The following is a 21,938-nucleotide window of genomic DNA, read 5'->3' as shown; positions in this document are numbered from 1 at the left end:
TCCCTAAAATCAAAAATGACTGTTTGTAGCAGGGATCCACGAGTCTCTTCTTCATAAAAAACAAAAATGTGATTGATAAATTGACAAAAAAGGAGGGAAATTTGGATACAATTCAGGGAAGTATCCTATCTTTTATCATACTAAAATAAGATTTAAAATAAAATATTATATACTATAACAAAACAACCAAAAAAAAAAAAAAAAAAAAGAAATGAATCATACAGTTATATTGCCACACAATGTTGAAATTGATAATGGTAAGTAAGGAGAGAGAAGAGAAAAGAGAGAATGTGTGTGTATATGAAGAGATCATTTGGAGTCCGACGAGGAGGTATAAAACAAGGAGGATTTCTTCTTTTTTTTTCATTTCTTTTTCTTTTTTACTTTTTTATTATTATTGTTATCTAGTTTAACTATACTTATCCTTTTTACATTATTATTGTTATTATTATTATTATTGATGACTGGTTCAGATTATTCTATTTATCAAAAACCCACCTCATGGATATCACGGTTTTCTAATCATGCTAAATGTATGATGATGAAAAATGATCGACAAGCTTCAGATCAAGTTTCAGTACTTTCTTGTCCAGGTAGTTTATCTTCACCAGAATCATCAGGTTTTACTTCGATTGGGTTTACGGATGATAATGATTCTGGTTTTATTATTCCATCACCTTCTTCCTCTACTTCTTCTTGGAATTCTACTATATCAAAACAACAAACAAAAAAACAACAATTACCACCGTCACCTACTTTGTCCCCTTGTGATAATCCCATTAATTCTTTAACGACGAATATCCAAGTTCTTCCAGCAAGAAATAATTATTTTATGGATCGACCCTTACCAACTCAACGTAGATCTCCTGGTCGACATCGTCATTCATCCATGGAAGGCAATACCTCAAGGTCATCATTGAATCATATAAACAGTAAACTTTTATCAAGACAATCAACAGCTTTGGAACAATTAGCTCAAGATACACTCACCTATTTTGTTGATTCTTCATTACCAATCAAATCAAAAGAGAAATCATCAACACCATCATCATCACCATCATCATCATCATCATCATCATCATCATCATCATCAGCACCATCGTCATCATCATCATCATCATCAGCAAGTACATTTTCATCGCATGAATTATCATCATCATCAAAAATGACAACCAAATCGTCTATGACAGATAATAGTCATGCCATCGAGCTAGTTGAAAAATTACAATCCAAGCTGACCGTCTCCGCAACAATCCATCCTTCTGTTTTGAAATTGGCTCAAGATGTCTTGCTCTATATGAATCAAACTCCACCACTGACCAAGGAATGCCAACAACTGAAACCAAAATTGGAAGTTTGTACCATCATTCATGGAAAGGCCACAAACTTGGATAATAATTGTACATAGTATTCATAATATAGTGTTGATTTTATTATTACCATTCTTATTCATACATTGTATATTAATTTTTTTTTTTTGTGTATTGTACTATTCAATAAAGTTATTTCCCATCCTTCTTTTTTTATCTTGAGACTTATGCGTTGTATGCACATACTAACATCCTCTTGATCGTTTCCACAGTTTTCAACATGCTTTCATCATCATCACGATGACAAAAAAAAAAAAAAAAAAAAAAAAAAAAAAAGGAAGAAACAGGGTCCTTGAAATCAGAGGATCTCTTTCTGCAATGCATCTCCTCAAAGACGCGTTCATTGGTGTAGGATTGATGTACGTTAATTATATTATTTTCGAAAGGTAAAAACATCCGTACTTGTCATTAGAACACAAGAAAACACAATTCGTGTCGTTAAAAACGAAGTCATCATTATAAAAATGATTATTGTTGGAATCATTTACAACATAACATCATAAAAAAAAAAAACTTAAAATAGATGTTGCACGAACGTAGAAAATGATCATGACAGACAAAGAAAAAAAAATCATACAAAAAAGATAAATCGTACAAATATATAGAAAGAAACATTAAACTACATCATCTTAACCTACAAGAAGCCCATTAAAGACATGCATACGATACAACTAGAACGAAAATCCATTCATTCCCCCCTTTATTATTATTATTGTTATTATCCCAAACATATAAAATATCTATTTATCTATATATAATATAACTAATTAATGACATCTAACTAAATAATCCATCCCCCTTATTCGTTTGCCGTATGCGTCTTTTCAAATTCAATCATATATGCAATGAGTAGATCCACATCTTGTTCAGGCATGGAGTTGTAAATGGAGGCACGGATTCCACCAACGGAACGATGTCCCTTGAGCTGAACCATGTTCCGTTCAGCGACACCAGTTAAGAAAGCTTGTTCCAATTCTTCGGAAGCCAAACGGAATACGACGTTCATACGGCTACGACAATTGACATCCACAGGAGAACGATAGAGTTTGCTTTGATCAATGACTTTATATAACTTGTCGGCCTTGCGTTTGTTACGTTCTTCAATAGCAGGTAATCCACCTTGTTCCATAATCCATTCCAATACCAAACCAACCATATAAATAGCAAACGTAGGAGGAGTGTTGTACATGGAATCGTTATTAGCCATTGTCGAGAAGTCCAACATCAAAGGACGAACGGGACCAATATTCAGATCAACCAACAAATCCTTGCGAATAATGACAATCGACACACCAGCAGGACCAAGATTTTTTTGCGCACCACCATAGATCACGCCAAATTTACTGACATCCAATCGCCGAGATAAGAAATTAGAAGACACATCAGCCACCAAAGGTACACTAGGATCCACCTCAGGAATGGTTGGGAATTCAACACCATGTACAGTTTCATTATCACAGTAATAAACATATGCTGTCTTGTTAGGATCAGAAAGTTGCCATGTATCTTGTGCTGCCAACGAACCATACTTTCCAAATTGTTTCTTGCTATCTGTCACCCGATGAACAGTGATCTTACTACGTTCATTCTTTGCTAGTCGTTCTGCTTCTTGAACAGCTTTATTAGACCATGCACCACTGACAATATAATCTACAATCACTTCATCGTCTGTATTGCCATTCTTGCTTTGCTTTGCTGCCACCAAATTGTAAAACACGGCTGCAAACTGTGTCGTTGCTCCACCTTGCATAAACAATATGTCATAGTTGTCTGGGATTTCCATTAGACTCTTCAATTTGCTTTTTGTACCTTCCAAAATCTTGCTAAATGTCTTGGATCGATGTGAGAGTTCCATCACTGACATACCACTGTTGTCATAGTTAAGCATTTCCGACTGAGCGCGTTCCAATACCGATTTAGGACTAAAGAAAAAAAAAAAGGTGGGTAAATATCTAAGTGTTATAAATAGTATTATACCTGTTTATTTCATACTTACATTTTGGCAGGACCAGCACCAAAGTTGAGTACGTATGGCGTTGACATTATGTATTGTGAAAAAAGTAAATCAAAAAAAAAAAAGATAGAGATAAAAAAAAAAAAAGAATAAAAAAATGAAAAAAAAAGTATATAGTCCCAGATTTTTTTTTTTTTTTTTTTTTATCTCTGAATTGTGACTCAATTGAATGAGAAGACCCATTTGATCAATCAATCATTATGACACCATTTTTTAAGTCCGCATCAACTTTTTATTTGATAATAATAATAAAAAAAAACCTATATCAGGGAGATGAGATAATTCTGATTGTATTTGTGTGTCCATAACCCATTCTCCATCCTTTTTTTTTTTGAATGATAAAAAAAAAAAAAAAGTAAGTTCCATTATATCGTAGTTTCTTATATTCTTTACCTTGAACAGCAATCACTGGTTTTCCATGATCTAAAAGTCTATATATGGAAATGAAAAGATCCGATCAGTATCATTTCAAATATTAATACAAAAGATGAATTCTTACCCATATTTGATCCCTTGTTCCATTCCTGTTTATATAAAAATAAAAATAAAATCAATCAACCTTATATTCAATTCATAAAAATAAAAGATTTCTCTTACCCCACATGATACGAGCATCCACATCTTCTTGCCAAGGAGCATATTCAATAGGAGTCAAATGAGCTACAGAAGCACTACCAGGAGAATCTGCAACTAAATGTTCAGGAGTACTACTAGCATCCCCAGTAGCCGGTTTCGGATAAATAAATGGAAAACATCCCCGGTATAAATGAACTTGACGAGCCGCCATGGGATTTCTTGTTACAACAATAATAGGTGCATAGGGTCGATACTTTGAGATCAAGCGAGCAGAATTTCCAGAAGTTGTCAACACGACAATAGCACCAGCATCTTGTTCATGGGCAGCACTCACAGCAGCGCAGGCAATCGTTTCAGTCGTTTGAGTAGGTAATGCTGTCAAAGATCGTAGTTCGTTGAAAACTGCCGGATAGCAGATCACTGATTCTGCAAGCTGACAAACATCATGCATCGTACGTACCGCTTCCACTGGATAGTTTCCTTTTGCTGTTTCACCAGAAAGCATCACACAATCTGCACCATCAAGAATCGCATTGGCCACATCCGATACTTCAGCACGTGTAGGTCGAGGATTTGTCTATAAAAATAAATAAATAAATAAATAATCCTTTTTCTTTATTAATTAATCATTTGATTCTCTCTCTCTATTCTTTATCTTACCGTCATAGATTCAAGCATTTGCGTAGCACTAATATATATATATATATGGTCATACTAATGTACATCATATGAATTCTTTTTTCCTTTTTCTACTTACCAGATCACAGGTTTTCCAACAAGATTGCATTGAGCGATCATTTTCTTTTGAACCACAAATACTCGTTCCAATGGAATTTCAATACCCATATCCTAAAAAGAAGAAAAAAAATAATCCTGTTAATATAAAACTTTATTTTTTTTATACAATAAAATATTACCCCACGAGCCACCATGACTCCATCTGTTTCTTGCAATATTTCTTCAAAGTTATTGACACCTTGATGATTTTCGATTTTGGCGATAATCTTGATGTTTCGACCTTCATGTCCCAAGACTTGACGAATATCTTTGATATCTTGACCAGTACGAATAAAGGAAGCAAATATCAAGTCCACTTTATTTTTCACACCAAATAGTAAATCTGCCTTGTCCTTTTCTGAAAGAGCAGGTAAATCCACATCAGTACCAGGTAAGTTGACGCCTTTATGAGAGCTGAGAATACCATTATTGCAAGCGCGTACTGAAAGACTTTCATCACTAGTCACTGCAAGTACTTCAAATGAGAGTACTCCATCATCCACATAGATTTTCTTGCCAACACTGATCACTTTGGGAAGATTCTTGTAATCGATGTACATGGTTTTATCATCAGAAATATCCTTGAATGTGTCATTGACACTAAACACCATTTCATGTCCTTTTTTAATAGGAATCTAAATAATAGTAATAATAATAATAAGTCAAATATATATATATATGGTAACGATACAATAATAGTAACAATAATAATAATAATAGTAATAACAGGTTATGGTAAATAACTTACTTCCAAGCCATCCTTCATATTACCAGTACGAATTTCTGGACCTTTGTTATCAAGAGCAATAGCTACTGGTCTACCAGGATACACTATAATAAAGGAAATGTAATCAATTTTCATATATTACTTTTTATTACTTACATTGAATACTTTTTCTTGTATTATCTATAACGGATTGATGATACTACCAAATAAATGATAAAATAGGTCATATTAGCAGCTGCCACTCACGTTTTCATATTAAAAAAAAAAAAGCGTAACCCGTGCCCTATATATATTATTTCTATATCTATTTTTTTTTTTTACTTACTTCATATGAACCATGAGAAAAGTTCATACGGACAACATTGAGACCTGCATTCCTGAGTTGAGTAATAATTTCCACACTATTTGATTTCGGTCCTAGTAATGTAGAATGGATGTTTATAATTAAAAGATAAACTATATATATGTTAACCCCTTTTACCAATAGTTCCAATAATACTAGACTTCCTAGTTTTCGAAGGTTCAATGTTGACATCCATACGAGATACCCATTGAAGACTAGAGGAAACAATATTAGGTGATGATATATAATTCATGATTAGTTGTAAATAAATAAATAGAACAAAAAAGAGAGAAAGAGAAAAAAAAAGAAAAGGAATCAATGCATTGGCGTTTTTTTTTATGGCATTCTTCTTTGTTCACACATTTGCATTTGGATGTCCGCAGCTTTTCTTTTTTTTTTTTTTTTTTGTGTGTCCGGTGGGTAAATGTTTTTTTTTTTTCTTCCTTCCTTTTTGTTACTCGTTCCCCTTAATAGAAACTTATATAATGACAGGTATGAAAAATAGAACTCATATTGATTTATCATTTAAACTTAAACACTAATATGATATTTTATTAGACTACATTGAAGAACGCCAAATGGAACTGGAGGCTCTAGAGTCTATCTATCCAGACGAATATGAAGGTAAACTATAATTTAAAACTTCATAAAGGAACTAAGTTTATTTTATTGATATAGCCATTGGTGAAAATGAATTTCGTATTTCTATTTACCCTGATGAAGAAGACGAAGAAGTATGGTGTAAGTAAAAAGGAAAGAAGGAAGAAAAGAATCTATAATGACACCATAATACTCTTTTTTTTTTTCCTTCTTTATATAGGTGGAGTGTCTCTTCATGTTACCTACACGCCCAATTATCCAGATGAATTACCAGAATTTGATATCGAAGTTATTGATGGTAGTTTATCAGATTCACTGAAAAATAAAATGATGGATGACTTAAGGACTGCGGTAAGATTTAATATATTTTGTTTCTTTTTTTTTTTTATTTTATTTCTAACTATGGTTTTTTGGGTTGAAATAGGGTGAAGAATCCTTGGGTATGGCCATGATCTTCACAATGGCTTCTTTATTAAAGGAACAGTTGAATGAGATGGTCAGTAACGCACAACGTATTCGTGAAGAAGCTGAAGAAGAACGACAACGCAAACTGGAGGAAGTAGAAATGGCAAAATTCAATGGTACCAAAGTTACTATTGAAAGGTTTTTGGCATGGAAAAAAGGTTTTGACAAGGAATTGGAAGCCTTAGAAGATCAAGCTAAACTGGCACGGGCAAAGGAACTCAAGAATAAACTTACAGGTATAATCCCAGTTATTATTATTATTATTATTATTATTATTATTATTATTATTATTATTCAATACTGATATGATCATGGATAATATATATATGTATGTAGGTCGACAATTATTTGAACAAGATAAAACTCTTGCATCATCCGATGCCAAGTATATGGATGAAGGGGATGTATCTGTGGATGCGACACAATTTGAAAAGGTGACTACTGTGGTGGACGAAGATGATGATAAGGATGCTGTTTGGAAACGATTTGGAAACGAAGAAGAATGATTTTATTAGTTGTAGTCTATTGTATAGTTTGAAATTGTCTCATTTATCATCATCATCATCATCATTATAATATAATAAATATTTATTCTTTTGATCTTTTTTTTTTTTTTTTTTTTTTTTGGTAGCCAATAGTCATTGGTATGGCTGTGACTGAAATACATCATTATATATAAAAAAAAGAGCGCACGTTCCTGCGTTGTTCAATTTCTTTTTTGTCTTCTTCTTTTGTCGTTTCATCACAATCTTTTTTTTTTTATTTATTATTATTATTAGTATTATTTGACTTCATTTGTCTTTATATATTTGTCATCTAATAACTCGCCTTCGTGTTTCTAAATTCAATATATTACTCTTCAACAACCGTCTCCATGAGTGGTTTAACTGCGTTTCTGCAAACTGAACTTCTCTCATTGTCAAGCGAAGCGCGAAGAAAGCACCCTGAAATCAAAGAAGTAAGTACTTCGTATCATCTTTTTATCGTCATCTAACTTGTCTTCTTTTTTTTTTAATCATGTTGTTTAGGCTGCCGAACGATTAAGTGCCATCTTGCGAAGTTTCAAAGAAAGACCAGGTTACAGTATATCCAATGGTAAGGAAATATATATACATATATATATATATATATATATATAAACAGTATGTATCTTATGTCGAAAAACTCAATCTGAATATCTTTTATTACATAGAACTCTCGAAATCAGAGGATGCTCTTCGTCCTTTTGTACTGGCATGTGAAACCAAACAAGTCAAATTAGTCACCATAGCTATTGGATGTATACAGAGACTTATATCCTTTCACGCAATACCAGAAGTAAATCTTATACAAAATATAAATAGATATCATGAATGAAATAATAATTTTAAAAAAAAGCTAACTTCCCTTTTTTTTTTTTTTCTTCTTTGTTATTCTATTTAGACTTCAGTTAGAACTGTCTTACGGACGTTGACCGATATCAGTATTCATGGTGTTGATATTCAACTCAAGATACTTCAAACAGTTTTACCATTACTTACAAATTACAACAATGTACACGATGATATTCTTGCTGAGGTAATGATATAAAATGTTTATTTCTATTTTTATGGAACCTGACTTGTTCATGGTTGAACACGTTTCTTTCTCTGATAGGCTCTTTTGATCTGTTTTCGTTTACAAGACTCCAAAATTGTAGTAGTCAACAATACAGCAGCAGCGACTTTACGACAATTGGTTATATATGTATTTGACAAAGTGGTTGAAGAAGACAAAGAGGAAACCAAAAAAGATTCAAAAGATAACGATACTATACACAGTAAGTTACATAAAAAGAAAAAAGATCATGGATCACTCCAACTAACCAATTTTTCTTTGTTTATGGAAACGTTAGCTATTCGACTAGCTGATGATACTTCTCTATCTTTACGACCATGTGCAAAAGATGCCTACTATCTCTTCCAAGATCTCTGTCTCTTGACAAATAATGAATCACCGGAATATCTTCGCCTTGGCCGCCTTTCTGATACATTTGGACTTGAACTGATTGAAAGTGTTCTTACCAATCATTACACACTATTTAAAAAGGTAAAAGTAACTCAGGCTTAAATTAACAATATAAGTTTGTAATTGATCATGATCCAATTGACCTTTTTTTTTTATTCTTTTTTTATAGCACAAGGAACTCAGTGCGTTATTACGTGAACGTGTTTGCGCTATGATCATCAAGACTTTCTCAGAAAAGCATGAATTCCCTCAAACAATGCGACTTACTAGAGTGGTATATATTCTTATTAAACAGTTCAACGAGATTCTGGTAAGCCTATATATATATATGTATATACAGAAAAAGTAGCAAGAAGTGTTATATTTGTTGTGCTGATGGATTACTCACATCTCTCTCTTTTTTTTTAAGGTCACTGAATGTGAAATCTTTTTATCCATGTTTGTCAAAATCTTGGAACCTGAAAATCCACTTTGGCAACGAGTCTTGGCAATGGAAATCTTTCGAGGTGTATGTGGCAACCCTGTATTATTATGTTCTATTTATGATTGGTATGATTGTCAAGCAAACTCAACAAATGTGTTCCGGGATATGATTACTGCTTTTGGTCGGTTGGCAACGGAAAGACCTCAACTTCTTGGAGCTACTCAGGGTGGACGAGACAGTATGGATCATGGTCAAAGTTCTATGGCTTTACATCATGGAAGCAATACTATCAACACGACAGGAACAGATGGTACTCATGCACTTAGTAGCGTTGGTTCAACTATACGTATCCAATGGTAAGGAAGAGTGGGAAAAAATCATGAAAAGAGATTTCAGATTATCTTTTTTTTTCATCATAATGAATTAAACTTAATTTATCTTATTATTTACTTACAGTATTGATCAACTTGACAAGGCAGATCCTCCTGTTATTCCTGATACCTACATTTTTTACTTATCTCTTTTATGTTTAAACTCCATTGCTGACGGTTTGGCTGGCTTTACATTACCTCGATTCTCCATGAACGACAAAGGAACAGCTCGACAACTACAGCAACAACAACAACAATATCCAACTGATGAAAATGAAGATGAAAAATCAACTGACAAATTGAATGTGGACAACAGTGATAAGGAAGATTTGAAATTGGTCACCAGTATGGCAAATGTTGCATGGCCTGGTCTACTCGCAGCAATGTCGTTTTATATTACTGCCAATTTGGATGAGGATCTATTTCAAAGCACCATGCGTTCCTATCAAAACTTTACCAATGTTTGTGGTATACTTGGACTAGTGGTACCTCGCGATGCGTTTCTCACCAACTTATGTAAAAATGCCATCCCTTCTATTCCTGCATTGACTTCTGGTTATTTCACTGGCAAAAATTCGGTATCCACAGCTGGGGTGGCATTCTCAGATTTGACGGTACAACAACAGCAACTCCTTTCAAATATCACTCTCACCGACAGAAATCTATACAGTCTTCGTGTTTTATTAAACATTACCATGATGTTAGGTAGTGTTCTGGGTTCATCATGGTATTTGGTATTGGAAACATTACAGCAAGCGGATTTTTTGCTATACAATCGACCTACACCAAAGGGTAATGTGTCAGCACCAAATCTTCGTCGTACAGTCACATCAACTTCAACATCATCATCATCATCGTCATCATATATTGGATCCTCTACTACCTTACCACCTCAAAGTAAGATAAAAAAAAAAAAAAAAAGTAGAAGAAAAAAAAAAGACCGAAGTTAAAACGATCTTCTTATTCTTCATTCTTTATTTTACTGTTAGATCAACCTACTTTATCTCAAATGATGGATGCTGATCATGTCTCTATTATATATACAACATTAAACCGTCTATTCAAGAACTGCAATTATTTGGATGATCATGCTTTTATGGATTTTATTACTGCTCTTTGTCGTCTCAGTGCTCAATATAGTGGAGTACCTTTCAAGGATGATGAATTGGAATCTGTCAACAAGTCCTCACGTGCTGTAAGTAAAAAAGAAGAAAAAAAAAGAATATAGAAAACTAGGGGGAAAAAGCAAGGAACAATAGCTCAATATTTATTATTTATAGAAAATATTCAACAACAAGTCGTTTGCCATGGAAAAATTGCATGAAGTTTCATTGATGAATGTTGGAAGACTACTGAATACTACATCTCAATACAAAGCTTGGGATCTCGTCATGTCTCATCTGATTGCCACCGCCAATTATGTCAATACACCAGGATCTATTCGTGCTCAAAGCTGTGACACCATTTCAGAAATTATCATTACTGCTATGAATTATACATTGACAGAAAAGAAAGATGCTGATGAAACAACGCAGAATCGATTACTCAAAGCTCTCAACGAATGTATCAATGGAATCGATAGTAATGACAAAAACTCGGCTGTATTTGGAACGTTCGTACAAGTGCAAAAAATGGGATTGGAAACTTTACACAACCTGCTTCAAACATCTGGACATTCTTTTACTTGTGGGTGGGGTTTGATATTTGATATGCTTCACCATGTAACGATTTACACTACTGCCAACAACAACAACAACAATAATAATAATAATAATAATAACAGTAGTAATAACAGCAACATTAATGTATCAACAGTGACCGATACCATCAACAACACTACAGGTGACTATACGGACAGGGACATTAGTGATGCACGAGATCGATCCAGCATTGACACCACAACCTCTTCTATCCATGCGTTGAATGCTCCTTCGATAAGCACCTCCACTCCTATGTCAACCAACAAAGCTCACGGTGGATTGGTCAAAGTAGCCTTCTCAAGTCTTCAATTGATATGTACCGACTTTCTATCAACATTATCACCAGATTGTCTACGACAATGTATTGCAACTTTGGGGTCCTTTGGAGCACAGTACGAAGATCTCAACATTAGTCTCACAGCAGTAGGGTTATTATGGAATCTCTCTGATTTTATCCAGACGAAACGATTGACAATATTGGAAAGTATGGGGATGACAGATACTATGGATAACGATGATGTACTAGTGGACAAGGATGTTTTGATGATTGATCGACCTATTCAAGACAATGAAACTCCACAGGTGTTGAATATTCTCTGGACTCTCCTTTTACTTCAATTATCACAAATTTGTGTTGATGCAAGACCCGAAGTACGTAATGGTGCCATTCAAACATTGTTCCGTACCATTATGATGAATGGTAATATCCTTGGACCCCATTTATGGCAAGCATGTATCTGGAAAGTGTTGTTTCCCTTATTGGATGCTATCAAATTGACATCTGCAAAAGCATTGGCAGCTTCTTCTTCATCATTGCAAACAACAGAGGATGGGAAGTCAACCATGTCACCATCTACAGCAAGCGAACGTGATTCTTCATCGGGCTTCATGCTTCACCATTCTCGTGATACGGTGGACAAGCAGTGGGATGAAACAAAAGTACTTGTGTTGACTGGAATCGCCAATAGTTATCGAGAATTTTTATTGAAACTCTTCCATCTTTCGACATTTGACCGAGCCTGGATCTTACTGCTATCACATTTGGAAAACTATTGCCTTCGATCTAGTCAAGAGGTAGCTCTGGCTGCAATGAAAAGCTTGCGAAATATGGTAAATTTGACCCAAGATGTGAATGAAGATAACAACAAGCGCATTATGGAACTCTGGAGACTTTGTTGGGATGCTTGGATTCGGATTGGTACGACATCACTACAAATGACATTGACAAGTGACAAGGATACTATCGAAACAGAATCAGTTGTATCGTCTTCGCATCTAGGACCAGTTTCAACAGATATGACCCAGGATACTTTTACAACATATGTCCTTATGTTTATTGATTTATACAAAGTGATCTCAAAGGAATTTTCATTGGATGATGTGAAACAATTGTTGGCTATTCTTCGCAATGTTCTGGTGTATTCGACAAGTCCACAATATCGACCGGATGTGGATCATCTATCGCCCTTACAAGAAGCTGTATTGAACGCTGTACAAACGCTGGATATGAATGTGGCTGGTGTGGCTCCTTTAGTGCTGATGGACTTATGTGAATATATGACGCTTGCTTTTATGAGTCCTCAGGAACAACGTGGAACATCTGCTGATACTGTTGAATCTAAAGTACTATCGAATCAATCCAAATTCTCAATGGTGACCTATATTGCATTGAACAAGAAGTGTTGTTCCATGGTAGCCAATTTATTCAAGACTCATGTCAAAGATCTTTCCATGTATACGGATGGTGTATTTGAGCGGGTATTGAGCTCCTATGGAGTCCCTATGAAGCTGAAATATGATTGTCCTCCTTCTTACAAACATGGTGATGACAAGATTCCCTTATGGAAAATGGGTAGCAATGGGTTTTTGGAAGTCATATGCATTGGATTGGAAGCAATGCAAGAATTTGGTGAAGGTAAAACTAGATATATATATAGCTGACATATATTGTTTAACTTTCTCATTGTTTATTTATGTATTTACTTTTTTTTTTTTGATCTGTAGAAGTACCGCAAGATCGATTTATTGGTGTATGGCGCACATTGGTAGATATTTTTGAAGGCAACTTGCTTTCTCCAAGGTATAATATAAGAGAAAAAAAAAAGGATAACCGAAAATTTCTTACTGAATTGTTTTTTTTTTTTTTTAAAAAAAAAAAAAAAAAAAAAGTACGCCACCTTCCACTTTGACGATTGAAGAACTCGATGTAGATGAACATTTTGATATTTCAATCCTCAGTATGATACAAAACGATATTGTGATTTATTTAGGTGACAAACGTGTTCCAACGGAAATCATTCAAAAATTTGTACATGTTATCCGGGAAAGCTCAAGATTGTATTATGTGGATGAACATGAACCAAGTCATCGACATCAAGTAGACTTCAACAAAACAACAGCACACAGTGTGAATGATGGCAATGTTTCGAAAGGTGGTCGTACAAGTGATCTCATGAGCACCACTGGCACCATTGTACCTGTGATGAAGGAATCATTTGCATATGCAGCATTCAAGTTGATGTTTGGATTATGTTCAGCAGAAAAAAAAGGTAAGTAATGATGATGATCATTATAAAAGTCGGATGATTGATTTTTTTTTTTTTTTTGGATAGATCATCAAGATGTACGAAAACGAATTGCTCAAGCCACCATTCCTATCTTGCTCGAACGCTGTGAAACCATCTTACGAAATTATACCAGTGATGAACCATTACTCGGAAGATGTCCATTCCCAAGGTATCTTATGGGGTGAGGTTTTTTCCAAAAAGCCAAAGGATGATATTATGGATAGAAATAAATATATGACTGATAATGATCATTATTATTTTCTTATTAGGGTTAGAAAAGAAGAAATGCTCTTTTTCCTTCGACAATCTATTCAATTACAGTTACAACAAGATATCTTGAATGAAAAAGATGGTAAAGAGAAATGAACAGAATTATGTATGGATTTATATTCACTACAATAAATTTTGATAGGTACCATCAAAGGGTTACTTTTATCTTGTCCACGGGCACATTTGTTTTATCTATATCCTTCACTTTGTCGTATGTTGACGTGTGAAGATCATGCGGTGGTGGAACTGATCCGTGAATGCTTTCGTGTTGCTGGACTGGAAATGGGTTTTGACATGGGACCTTCTGAAATATAGTACTTCCAAGGTTATTTTTTAGATTACATTCATATTAGTATTCCATTCTATACTTTTTTTTTCACTTTATAGTCTTATATACGTCTTTTCTTCTCCTATATCTATTATGATCTTTATTTCTTCCTGTATTCACTTTTTGTATATTATTAATAAACGCACAAACGTGCTCACTGACACACAGACAAAAAAAAAAAAAAAAAAAAAGACATCTGTAGTTGAAATCGAAATGCGTTTCAAATTGAACCACGTAGTTGATGACTCCTATGTATGACTTTTGTGATGATGCGATGATGACCATGAATGAGGGTTTGTGCCTCCATTTTGAATTTTAGTTTAATTATATAATTAATGATCAGACAAACAAACAAACAAAAAAGCAAAAAGTCATAGGAGTGTGTTCCATTCATTAAACGATGTCTTGTTGTCATGACGACAGCTTTCGTGACGAGATGATCACCCAAAAAAACAATGATTTTTTATTAATATATATAAATATATATTAGATGATGATTCATACATATCATCATAACATGAACTAAGCATGGAAAAGTATTTGGTATACAAACAAATAATAATAATAAAAAAAGTGTAAAAGATAAATGATACAAAAATGTCTGTGCGCTCCAATGAAAAACCAGAGGAATAATAATAATAAAATTCAAAAAGAATCAACACTTTCTACATCATCATTATTGACACAAGGAGAAGAAGCAGTTTGATCATTCATAGTAGGAAGTCGAATATCAGGATGGCGTTCAAAATATTGATCCAACATTTTCTTCGCCATGATCTTGCCACGCAGATGATCATTGATAGATTTCAATTGTTGGTTCTCCAAACGTAATTCCATCATCTGGCGTTTCAGTAAAGCATCTTGTTCTTTTAAATGATCAATCATTCGTTTCATTTCCGTCTGTTGTCTGTTTTTCTTTTGTCTGTATTTGGCAGATGCTGTCTTGTTTCGTTGACGTCGTTCCTGTAAGGATAATCCACCACCATGATTAAAAAGCATATCATCTATCTCCTCATCACTGGTCACAGTAGTATGTCGTTGATGGTGATGATGATGATGATGATGTTGTGGTTGTTTTCGTATGGTAGAAACCAAATTTGATGAAGTCATGGATTGAGGAGAGGTTGGAACAAGAGGTTGATCCATAGGTGATTGATCTGGAGTGATAGGATAAGGGCGATATTGATTCTTTGAATGATGATGATGGCCATCCGTTGATAGATGACTATGATTATCATTACTATCCTTAGTCCCATATAGAGGTGAAGTCATCACATAAGAAAGTGACATTGGTTTTTCAAGCTCTTGTTTCATTTAGAGAAAGTAGTAAGTATGAAAATAGAAGGAGTGATAAAATTAAAAAAAAAAAATCCGAGTGAATGGTTTTTTATACGTCCCTTTTTTTTGCCGCTCTTTTTATATATATATATATTTAGACATAGGTATCTTAGAAGTTTGGGGGGTGCAAGGGGGGAATATCTACGCATATACACTTTAAAAAAGCATCATCGGGATTCCAACTTGATAATGAGAAATTATGCTTCGTTTGGTGATATTAAATAAAACATATTGACTGTTTTCAATCAAAACTGTAAAAAAAAAAAAAAAAGTCTCAGGATTGTATGCCTGTCCCATGATGATGACGATGATGATGATGATTTATTTAATTAAAAAAAGAAACAATGTTGTTTCATCTTGATTGTGCCTTTTTTTTTGTCGATTATTTATTTGTTTATTTGTTATGGGAGCACAAACCTTTTTCATCAGGTACATTAAATGCTTTATTTAGTTTCCTTTACAATAATATCTTTATATGATGAACCAATAATGATTTCCATCCCTCATTGGATATTATGATATTTCTCTTTGATTATGCAAAAAATCATTATTAGTTGGACTCCACTACCACTTTAAGGCAATCCGCATTTTCTCTCTAATGAATATTAGTTCTTGTTACATATGCACATGATAATAGATGATTTCTGATACTGAATAGATTTTCAAATGATGTCAAATTACCTCTTCATTTTTTTTTTTTTTTTGAGTGATCCTTTTCCTTCCCCCCCTGATCCATGATTATAGAGTGATGATTTTTTTTTTATTATTGCTATCCCTGATTTTATCATTTATACAAAAAATCAAAGTTCTTCCTTTCTTCCATAATGATATCCAAATCCGTTCTTACCTTCTTGATCAGTGCTTTTTCTTTAAATTGGAATTTCCAAGTTTGGGATTGAATATCCGAATATTTCTTTTTTTTTGGACGCGTTTCCAGAAACGCGTATATGTTTTTCTTGACGCGCTTCAGGTAAAAAGGTCGGACATCCGTAAAAAAAAAATCTTGGGAGAGCGTATTTTTTTTTTCTCTCTTCTCTCACACTCGCACACACACACACACAAACACCGACACTCTTTTTTTTTTTTTTTTCTTTTCTTTTACTGTTTATTAATTCATCATTCCTTCTCTTCATATGATGACAAACAGAAGCTCATTAACGAATGCTCCTCCACACCGGGTAATAGTAACACCTGAATCATTCGACATTGGCCCTCAACTTTATCGTTACAGCAAAACAGATCAACAGAAACGACAACCAACCAAAGCAAAATGGCCAAAAGCATCAAAAGTAAGCATTCGGCAACAGCAACAACAACAAAAACAACAACAACAACGACAACAACGGAAACAACGACAAACTGAAGAAGATGAAAACATACCTTTGGAACCATGCAGGGTGCTAGATGGTGTGACAATCTATATCGACAAGTCAGTGGTTAACAAAGAACGACTTACAAGAATAGCTCGCTCACTTGCCGCCAAGGTTTTGGAAAATTGGAACACAACAGCAACTCATCTCATCCATGGCATCGTCTCACGCAATTCGAATGCTCAACGATCATCCTCTTCAACAAAACAAACAACGGGAAGAAACAAAGATATACGTACACCACACATTATTACCAAATCATTGGAAAAGAAGATGCTCGTAGTGAGTCCTGTTTGGCTAATTACCTGTTTTGACAAGAAGGAACGTATGCCTGAATGCTTTTTCCCTTATAACATGTATTCTGATCCTCGAACACCAACACTCACATCCGCAAGCTATTCAGACGCAATGGAACAAATGGAAAACCCTTTTGGATTGAGTCCGGACGAGTTTGGTATTATAGAAACTGAAATGGATGATGATACCGACGACCATGGACTGCAAGATAAACGATTGACTGATTACTATCATCTCACTGAATCTAGGCAATCTGATAACAACAGCAACAATGACAATCATACCGACAATGGTCATACCACGAGCAATTATACCGATAACAACCATACCGACAATTATCATAATTATGACGATGACAATATCATCAACAATCAATGCAACGACGATCATCCTAGATCTACTGTTACGGTCAAAGCTGACGACTTTGATGACTACCTTTACAACAATACCGACAATAACACAAGACGCAATGATGATGACGATGAAAATAGTTTGCCATATTCCCTCCTTCAGTTATCATCAACACAATCGCAGAAACGACCACATGATAATACATCACGAACTGTATCTCCAGATCGACCTAAGACATCTTATCCTAGTCGTTGTTATTCATCACCATCAGCAACGTCAACGGAAATGAATGAAAGCAAAATGGAAACTTCGAAAATCAATAATTTGCAAGAAATAATCGACATGTATATGCATATAGGAACACGACAAACGATGCTTCGCAAGTATACAACAAATGGCCAGTCATCTTCACAAAAGGACAACAACAAAAATGATAGCGACAACGATGATGATGATAATGCTGTGAATGGTAACATTGGTGATATAGGCTCTGTTCTTCCTTATTTGGATCCGGCAAAATTACCAAAGACGATTGTGGGGCGTGAAGATCGACTTAGAATCTGGTATGGTGAACAATCATTTCATTTGGATGATGAAGATGGCAATGGTGGTAATATTGATACTGTTATGGGTCGTTCAAGTTTTAGTAAATATTTTGGCAATGACGATGTGGTTGATCTTACAAACAGCTTCTCAAACTCTCCTCCTTCCCGAAAACCAACAACAAGTAATCGACAACCGGCCAAATTGACTACGTTGAAATCTACGACATCAAAGAAATTGAAGACATCAACAAGGTGATTGCTTTCCCCCTATCCTTCCCCACCAAAAAAAAAAAAAAAAAAAAAATTATATTCTCTCAATTGTACTTCATTATGTATATAGTCATTTTAGTTGTAGTTAGTTATCTTTACATTAGTCTCATTTCATTGAACATATTTACTGTTTTTTTCTTTATATATATTATTATCATCCTTTTATACATAATGACAAATAAAATAAAACTCGATTTCTTTTTATTATTATTATTATTGTTGTTGTTGTTGTTAATAATACCCAATTCAAATAGGAATCATATTGTCGTTCAATTTATTTTTAATTTGATGGTAGATTATCAAGCATGGCGGATGCTCTTGTTCTGTGAGGGTAAATCACAAATGGCTGGTGGGATCAGGCAGGTCCGCCCAATGGACCCAGAAGAACAATGGGAACTAGCAAGAGAGAGGGAGGGAAGACGAAAAAAAAAATTCGGTCCAAAAAGGTTTGACCAGCTGTTCTTGAATTCTGACCCTTTTCTTTCTTTCTTCCTTTTCTTTCTTACCTTTTTTTTTCCAATACTTGATTCTATTTTGGCATCGCCACTTTGTCAGTTTGTTTCTTTCTTGTAGAAAACAACAATATTAATACTGATATTCATGTAAGTATCAATAAGATAAAGATGAACAAACTATCTATTTTGTGTCGTTTTCCTCATTCAAACTTACTTTTTTTTTTATGAACACGATGGATCTTGTACTCCTTTTTTGTCCGACTTTTTTGGTTTCTTTTATTATGTTAAGACAATATCTTGTTTGTAGTAAGTAACTGAGAACGAGAAAGGAAATAAAAAATGAGAGACTATGTCTGATATAACCTCCTATTCTTTTATGGCTTCTAATTTTTCAGGTAGTATTGTTTTCCTTCTATTTGAACTTGCCTGATCGATTAGAAAGACTGGATAATCCCTCTGTTTGTCTATATTTTATACCAAGAAATCAACCTCCCTCTTTATTAGAACTGGTTCCAAATAGGATTAAAAGGTAATTAAGAGGAAGAAAATTTGGATTTGGTGTATCAAATAGAGAGGATCGATAGGGTAGATGTTGTTGTGGTCAGCTAATCAATGAATTTCTTTTTTTTTTTTTTTTTTTTTTTTTGTTTGGATATTAGCCACAAAATGCTTGACAAGAGAGTACGTTCCACAAGAACCTCTTCGCCAAGGTATACCTCCCTTTCTCGATCCAATTCACCACCAGATATGGAAAGAAAAAGAAAATCTCAAAGGATAAATAATGGAACCAAGTAAGTTGCAATTATTGTCGAAGGAATTATTTCTCATTCTTTGGATTTATTGTAGAAAAGCAACGAAAAGGACACCAGCAAAACCAAAAACTGTAGCAACTAAAGAAAATTTGGATTCAAGGGTAAAAAAAAAAAAAAAAAAAAAAAAAAAAAAAAAAAGAGAAATAAAAAATAAAAATAAAAAATAAAGAATTACTGATGAAGACTGATATGGAAGTATTATGGAAAAAAATTTTAACTAGTTTCTTTTTATATATATATATATAGAATCACGATTTATGCGATGCATGTAATGGTCCCGGTCAATTCCTATGTTGTGAAGCTTGCCCCAATGTCTTTCATTTTGCCTGTGTGGATCCCCCAATGGAAGTTAGTGAAGTTGAAGAATTGGAAGGTCCATGGTTTTGTAAAAAATGTGCATGGCAGAAACAACATTCAAAGGTAAACCTTTTCTATTACTTATTTTTAGTGTCAATGATATATTTCTAAATTTTATTATTGCATATATGATCTTGTTTTTTCATAAATAGACCAAATCATCCACTCGAGGACGACGGAAAAACAGGAATCAGATGACCTTTTTCGAAGTTATGGCTCAAGATCTGGAGACGCAAAATCCTGTAGCCTTCTCTTTACCTGAAAATATACGGAATTATTTTGATGGTGGTAAGACCGTTTCTACTTCCCATTTTCAAAAAACAAAAAAAATCAATATCAAACGTTGATATTCATTTTGTCTTATTTTTAGTATCTACTGGACCTAACGGTGCTTATATTGATGCTACTACTGTCAAGTCAGTTAAATACAGGTATTACTTTATGCGAACTCCCCTTTTTTTTTTATTTTATTTTGTTTCTCATCATTTTTTTAATAGGAACGGCCGACCAGAGGAACAAGACTATCATCGACTAAAAGACAAGAACAACAATTATATTTATTGTTATTGGTGTCAGAAAACTGGTCTCAGAAAACCAATAATTCCATGTGACTTTTGCTCCCTGTATTGGCATCTTGATTGTCTCAATCCGCCATTGACGATTCCACCCAATATTGCCAAAAAATGGAAATGCCCATGCCATCCGCAACAACAAGTAAGATTAAAATAATATGTTGTTGATGAATGGAAAAGATGAATACTTACTGTCTTTTTTCTTTTTTTTTTTTTTTTTTTTTTTTGATGTGTGAAAATAGATACGATATCGCATACCACGACAAGAACAAACAATAACAACAATGGATAGCAGTTCAACTTCTACTGATAGCTACAGCCACATTCTAGATAGTCCCATCGTACAACACAATCCTACAACATGCGAAAATACTCAACAAAATGAAAATGAATCTGAAGTCATCACCACTAACCCTCCGACGAAGACATGGAACGTCGAAGATACCATAGATACAAAACAAATGGATAACAAAGGGAAACAGCAAAATGATCAGACTAGACGTGAAGCACTCGATGTCATTATTCACAACAAAAAGCTTCATTTATTACCGCAAACATCCTTCAAGCTTGATTTTATGTCCACCGCCGAAAGGTAAAAAAAAAAAAAAAAAAAAAAAAAAAAAAATAAGAGCATGAAATAAATGAATAGGATATTCTAATTTATTTTTATTTTCGTTTTACTTTTTTTTTTTGATTTCCTATTAGGTTACTGAAGAATAGAGAAAGAAGGGCATTGAAGAACGCCAGGATCCAGAAGAAGAATGAAAATAGTAATAGTAATAGTGGTACAAGTGGTAGCAGTAGTGGTGGTAGTAATCATAGTCATAGTAGCATCAATCTTGTTGTATAGTGATTATTGTCCTCCTTCCCATTTTTTTTATTCTAATATGTATATAAAACTGTTACCCTCCCATTTTGATAATTATCTATGATGCTTCTTGTGATTTCTTTGACAAAATTGTGATGACATGATGATACAGTAGCAGTCGATGATGATGGTGGATCGATGGTATGGATGTGATATAATATCAGTTGAGTGTGACAGGTGAAGGA

At 34.0% G+C, this 21,938-nt stretch overlaps 8 protein-coding genes across 8 annotated transcripts; 5 read left to right on the top strand and 3 right to left on the bottom strand.

Moving 5' to 3' along the window:
• Window positions 1-460: 460 nt before the first annotated feature.
• BX664DRAFT_348626 (uncharacterized protein) lies at window positions 461-1,408 on the top strand (the record flags this gene model as incomplete). Its single annotated transcript, XM_051547576.1, has 1 exon — window positions 461-1,408. The coding sequence occupies one exon, from the start codon at window positions 461-463 to the stop codon at window positions 1,406-1,408; it is 948 nt and encodes a 315-aa protein (XP_051401856.1).
• Window positions 1,409-2,067: 659 nt separating this feature from the next.
• Window positions 2,068-3,454, bottom strand: BX664DRAFT_295129 (phosphoserine aminotransferase). The gene is made up of 2 exons (XM_051542133.1): window positions 3,367-3,454; window positions 2,068-3,292 (listed from the first exon to the last, which is right to left on the bottom strand). The coding sequence occupies exons 1-2, from the start codon at window positions 3,411-3,413 to the stop codon at window positions 2,170-2,172; spliced, it is 1,170 nt and encodes a 389-aa protein (XP_051401855.1). The 5' UTR covers window positions 3,414-3,454; the 3' UTR covers window positions 2,068-2,169.
• Window positions 3,455-3,649: 195 nt separating this feature from the next.
• Window positions 3,650-5,816, bottom strand: BX664DRAFT_259657 (pyruvate kinase; the record flags this gene model as incomplete). The annotated part of the gene is made up of 10 exons (XM_051540596.1): window positions 3,650-3,705; window positions 3,778-3,815; window positions 3,884-3,908; window positions 3,982-4,537; window positions 4,621-4,648; window positions 4,718-4,809; window positions 4,878-5,372; window positions 5,486-5,568; window positions 5,621-5,663; window positions 5,790-5,816. 10 exons carry the CDS (start codon window positions 5,814-5,816, stop codon window positions 3,650-3,652), a joined length of 1,443 nt encoding a protein of 480 aa, XP_051401854.1.
• Window positions 5,817-6,145: 329 nt separating this feature from the next.
• On the top strand, window positions 6,146-7,477 carry BX664DRAFT_329629 (ubiquitin-conjugating enzyme/RWD-like protein; the record flags this gene model as incomplete). The annotated part of the gene is made up of 6 exons (XM_051544829.1): window positions 6,146-6,299; window positions 6,366-6,431; window positions 6,486-6,548; window positions 6,628-6,758; window positions 6,832-7,108; window positions 7,209-7,477. The coding sequence occupies 6 exons, from the start codon at window positions 6,146-6,148 to the stop codon at window positions 7,376-7,378; spliced, it is 861 nt and encodes a 286-aa protein (XP_051401853.1). The 3' UTR covers window positions 7,379-7,477.
• A 123-nt stretch (window positions 7,478-7,600) lies between these two features.
• On the top strand, window positions 7,601-14,688 carry BX664DRAFT_384836 (uncharacterized protein). Its single transcript, XM_051549207.1, has 16 exons — window positions 7,601-7,830; window positions 7,901-7,967; window positions 8,065-8,189; window positions 8,295-8,429; window positions 8,508-8,670; window positions 8,746-8,939; window positions 9,028-9,168; window positions 9,268-9,638; window positions 9,739-10,550; window positions 10,643-10,848; window positions 10,934-13,268; window positions 13,358-13,433; window positions 13,523-13,902; window positions 13,966-14,101; window positions 14,190-14,272; window positions 14,333-14,688. The coding sequence occupies exons 1-16, from the start codon at window positions 7,747-7,749 to the stop codon at window positions 14,503-14,505; spliced, it is 5,481 nt and encodes a 1,826-aa protein (XP_051401852.1). The 5' UTR covers window positions 7,601-7,746; the 3' UTR covers window positions 14,506-14,688.
• A 433-nt stretch (window positions 14,689-15,121) lies between these two features.
• BX664DRAFT_329624 (uncharacterized protein) lies at window positions 15,122-15,475 on the bottom strand. The gene has a single exon (XM_051544828.1). The coding sequence runs from the start codon at window positions 15,410-15,412 to the stop codon at window positions 15,164-15,166; it is 249 nt and encodes an 82-aa protein (XP_051401851.1). The 5' UTR covers window positions 15,413-15,475; the 3' UTR covers window positions 15,122-15,163.
• A 1,457-nt stretch (window positions 15,476-16,932) lies between these two features.
• BX664DRAFT_329623 (uncharacterized protein) lies at window positions 16,933-18,723 on the top strand. Its single transcript, XM_051544827.1, has one exon. The coding sequence runs from the start codon at window positions 16,990-16,992 to the stop codon at window positions 18,673-18,675; it is 1,686 nt and encodes a 561-aa protein (XP_051401850.1). The 5' UTR covers window positions 16,933-16,989; the 3' UTR covers window positions 18,676-18,723.
• An 816-nt stretch (window positions 18,724-19,539) lies between these two features.
• On the top strand, window positions 19,540-21,896 carry BX664DRAFT_329620 (uncharacterized protein). Its single transcript, XM_051544826.1, has 8 exons — window positions 19,540-19,673; window positions 19,804-20,057; window positions 20,203-20,376; window positions 20,466-20,601; window positions 20,684-20,744; window positions 20,811-21,027; window positions 21,128-21,477; window positions 21,591-21,896. The coding sequence occupies exons 2-8, from the start codon at window positions 19,926-19,928 to the stop codon at window positions 21,733-21,735; spliced, it is 1,215 nt and encodes a 404-aa protein (XP_051401849.1). The 5' UTR covers window positions 19,540-19,673; window positions 19,804-19,925; the 3' UTR covers window positions 21,736-21,896.
• Window positions 21,897-21,938: the final 42 nt, after the last annotated feature.

Source organism: Halteromyces radiatus (genome assembly GCF_025201355.1).
Source record: "Halteromyces radiatus strain CBS 162.75 chromosome Unknown BX664scaffold_3, whole genome shotgun sequence".
NCBI classification, from domain to species: Eukaryota; Fungi; Mucoromycota; class Mucoromycetes; order Mucorales; family Cunninghamellaceae; genus Halteromyces; species Halteromyces radiatus.
The sequence above is the reverse complement of the archived record's forward strand: the minus strand, read 5'-3'. Positions and strand labels throughout refer to the sequence as shown.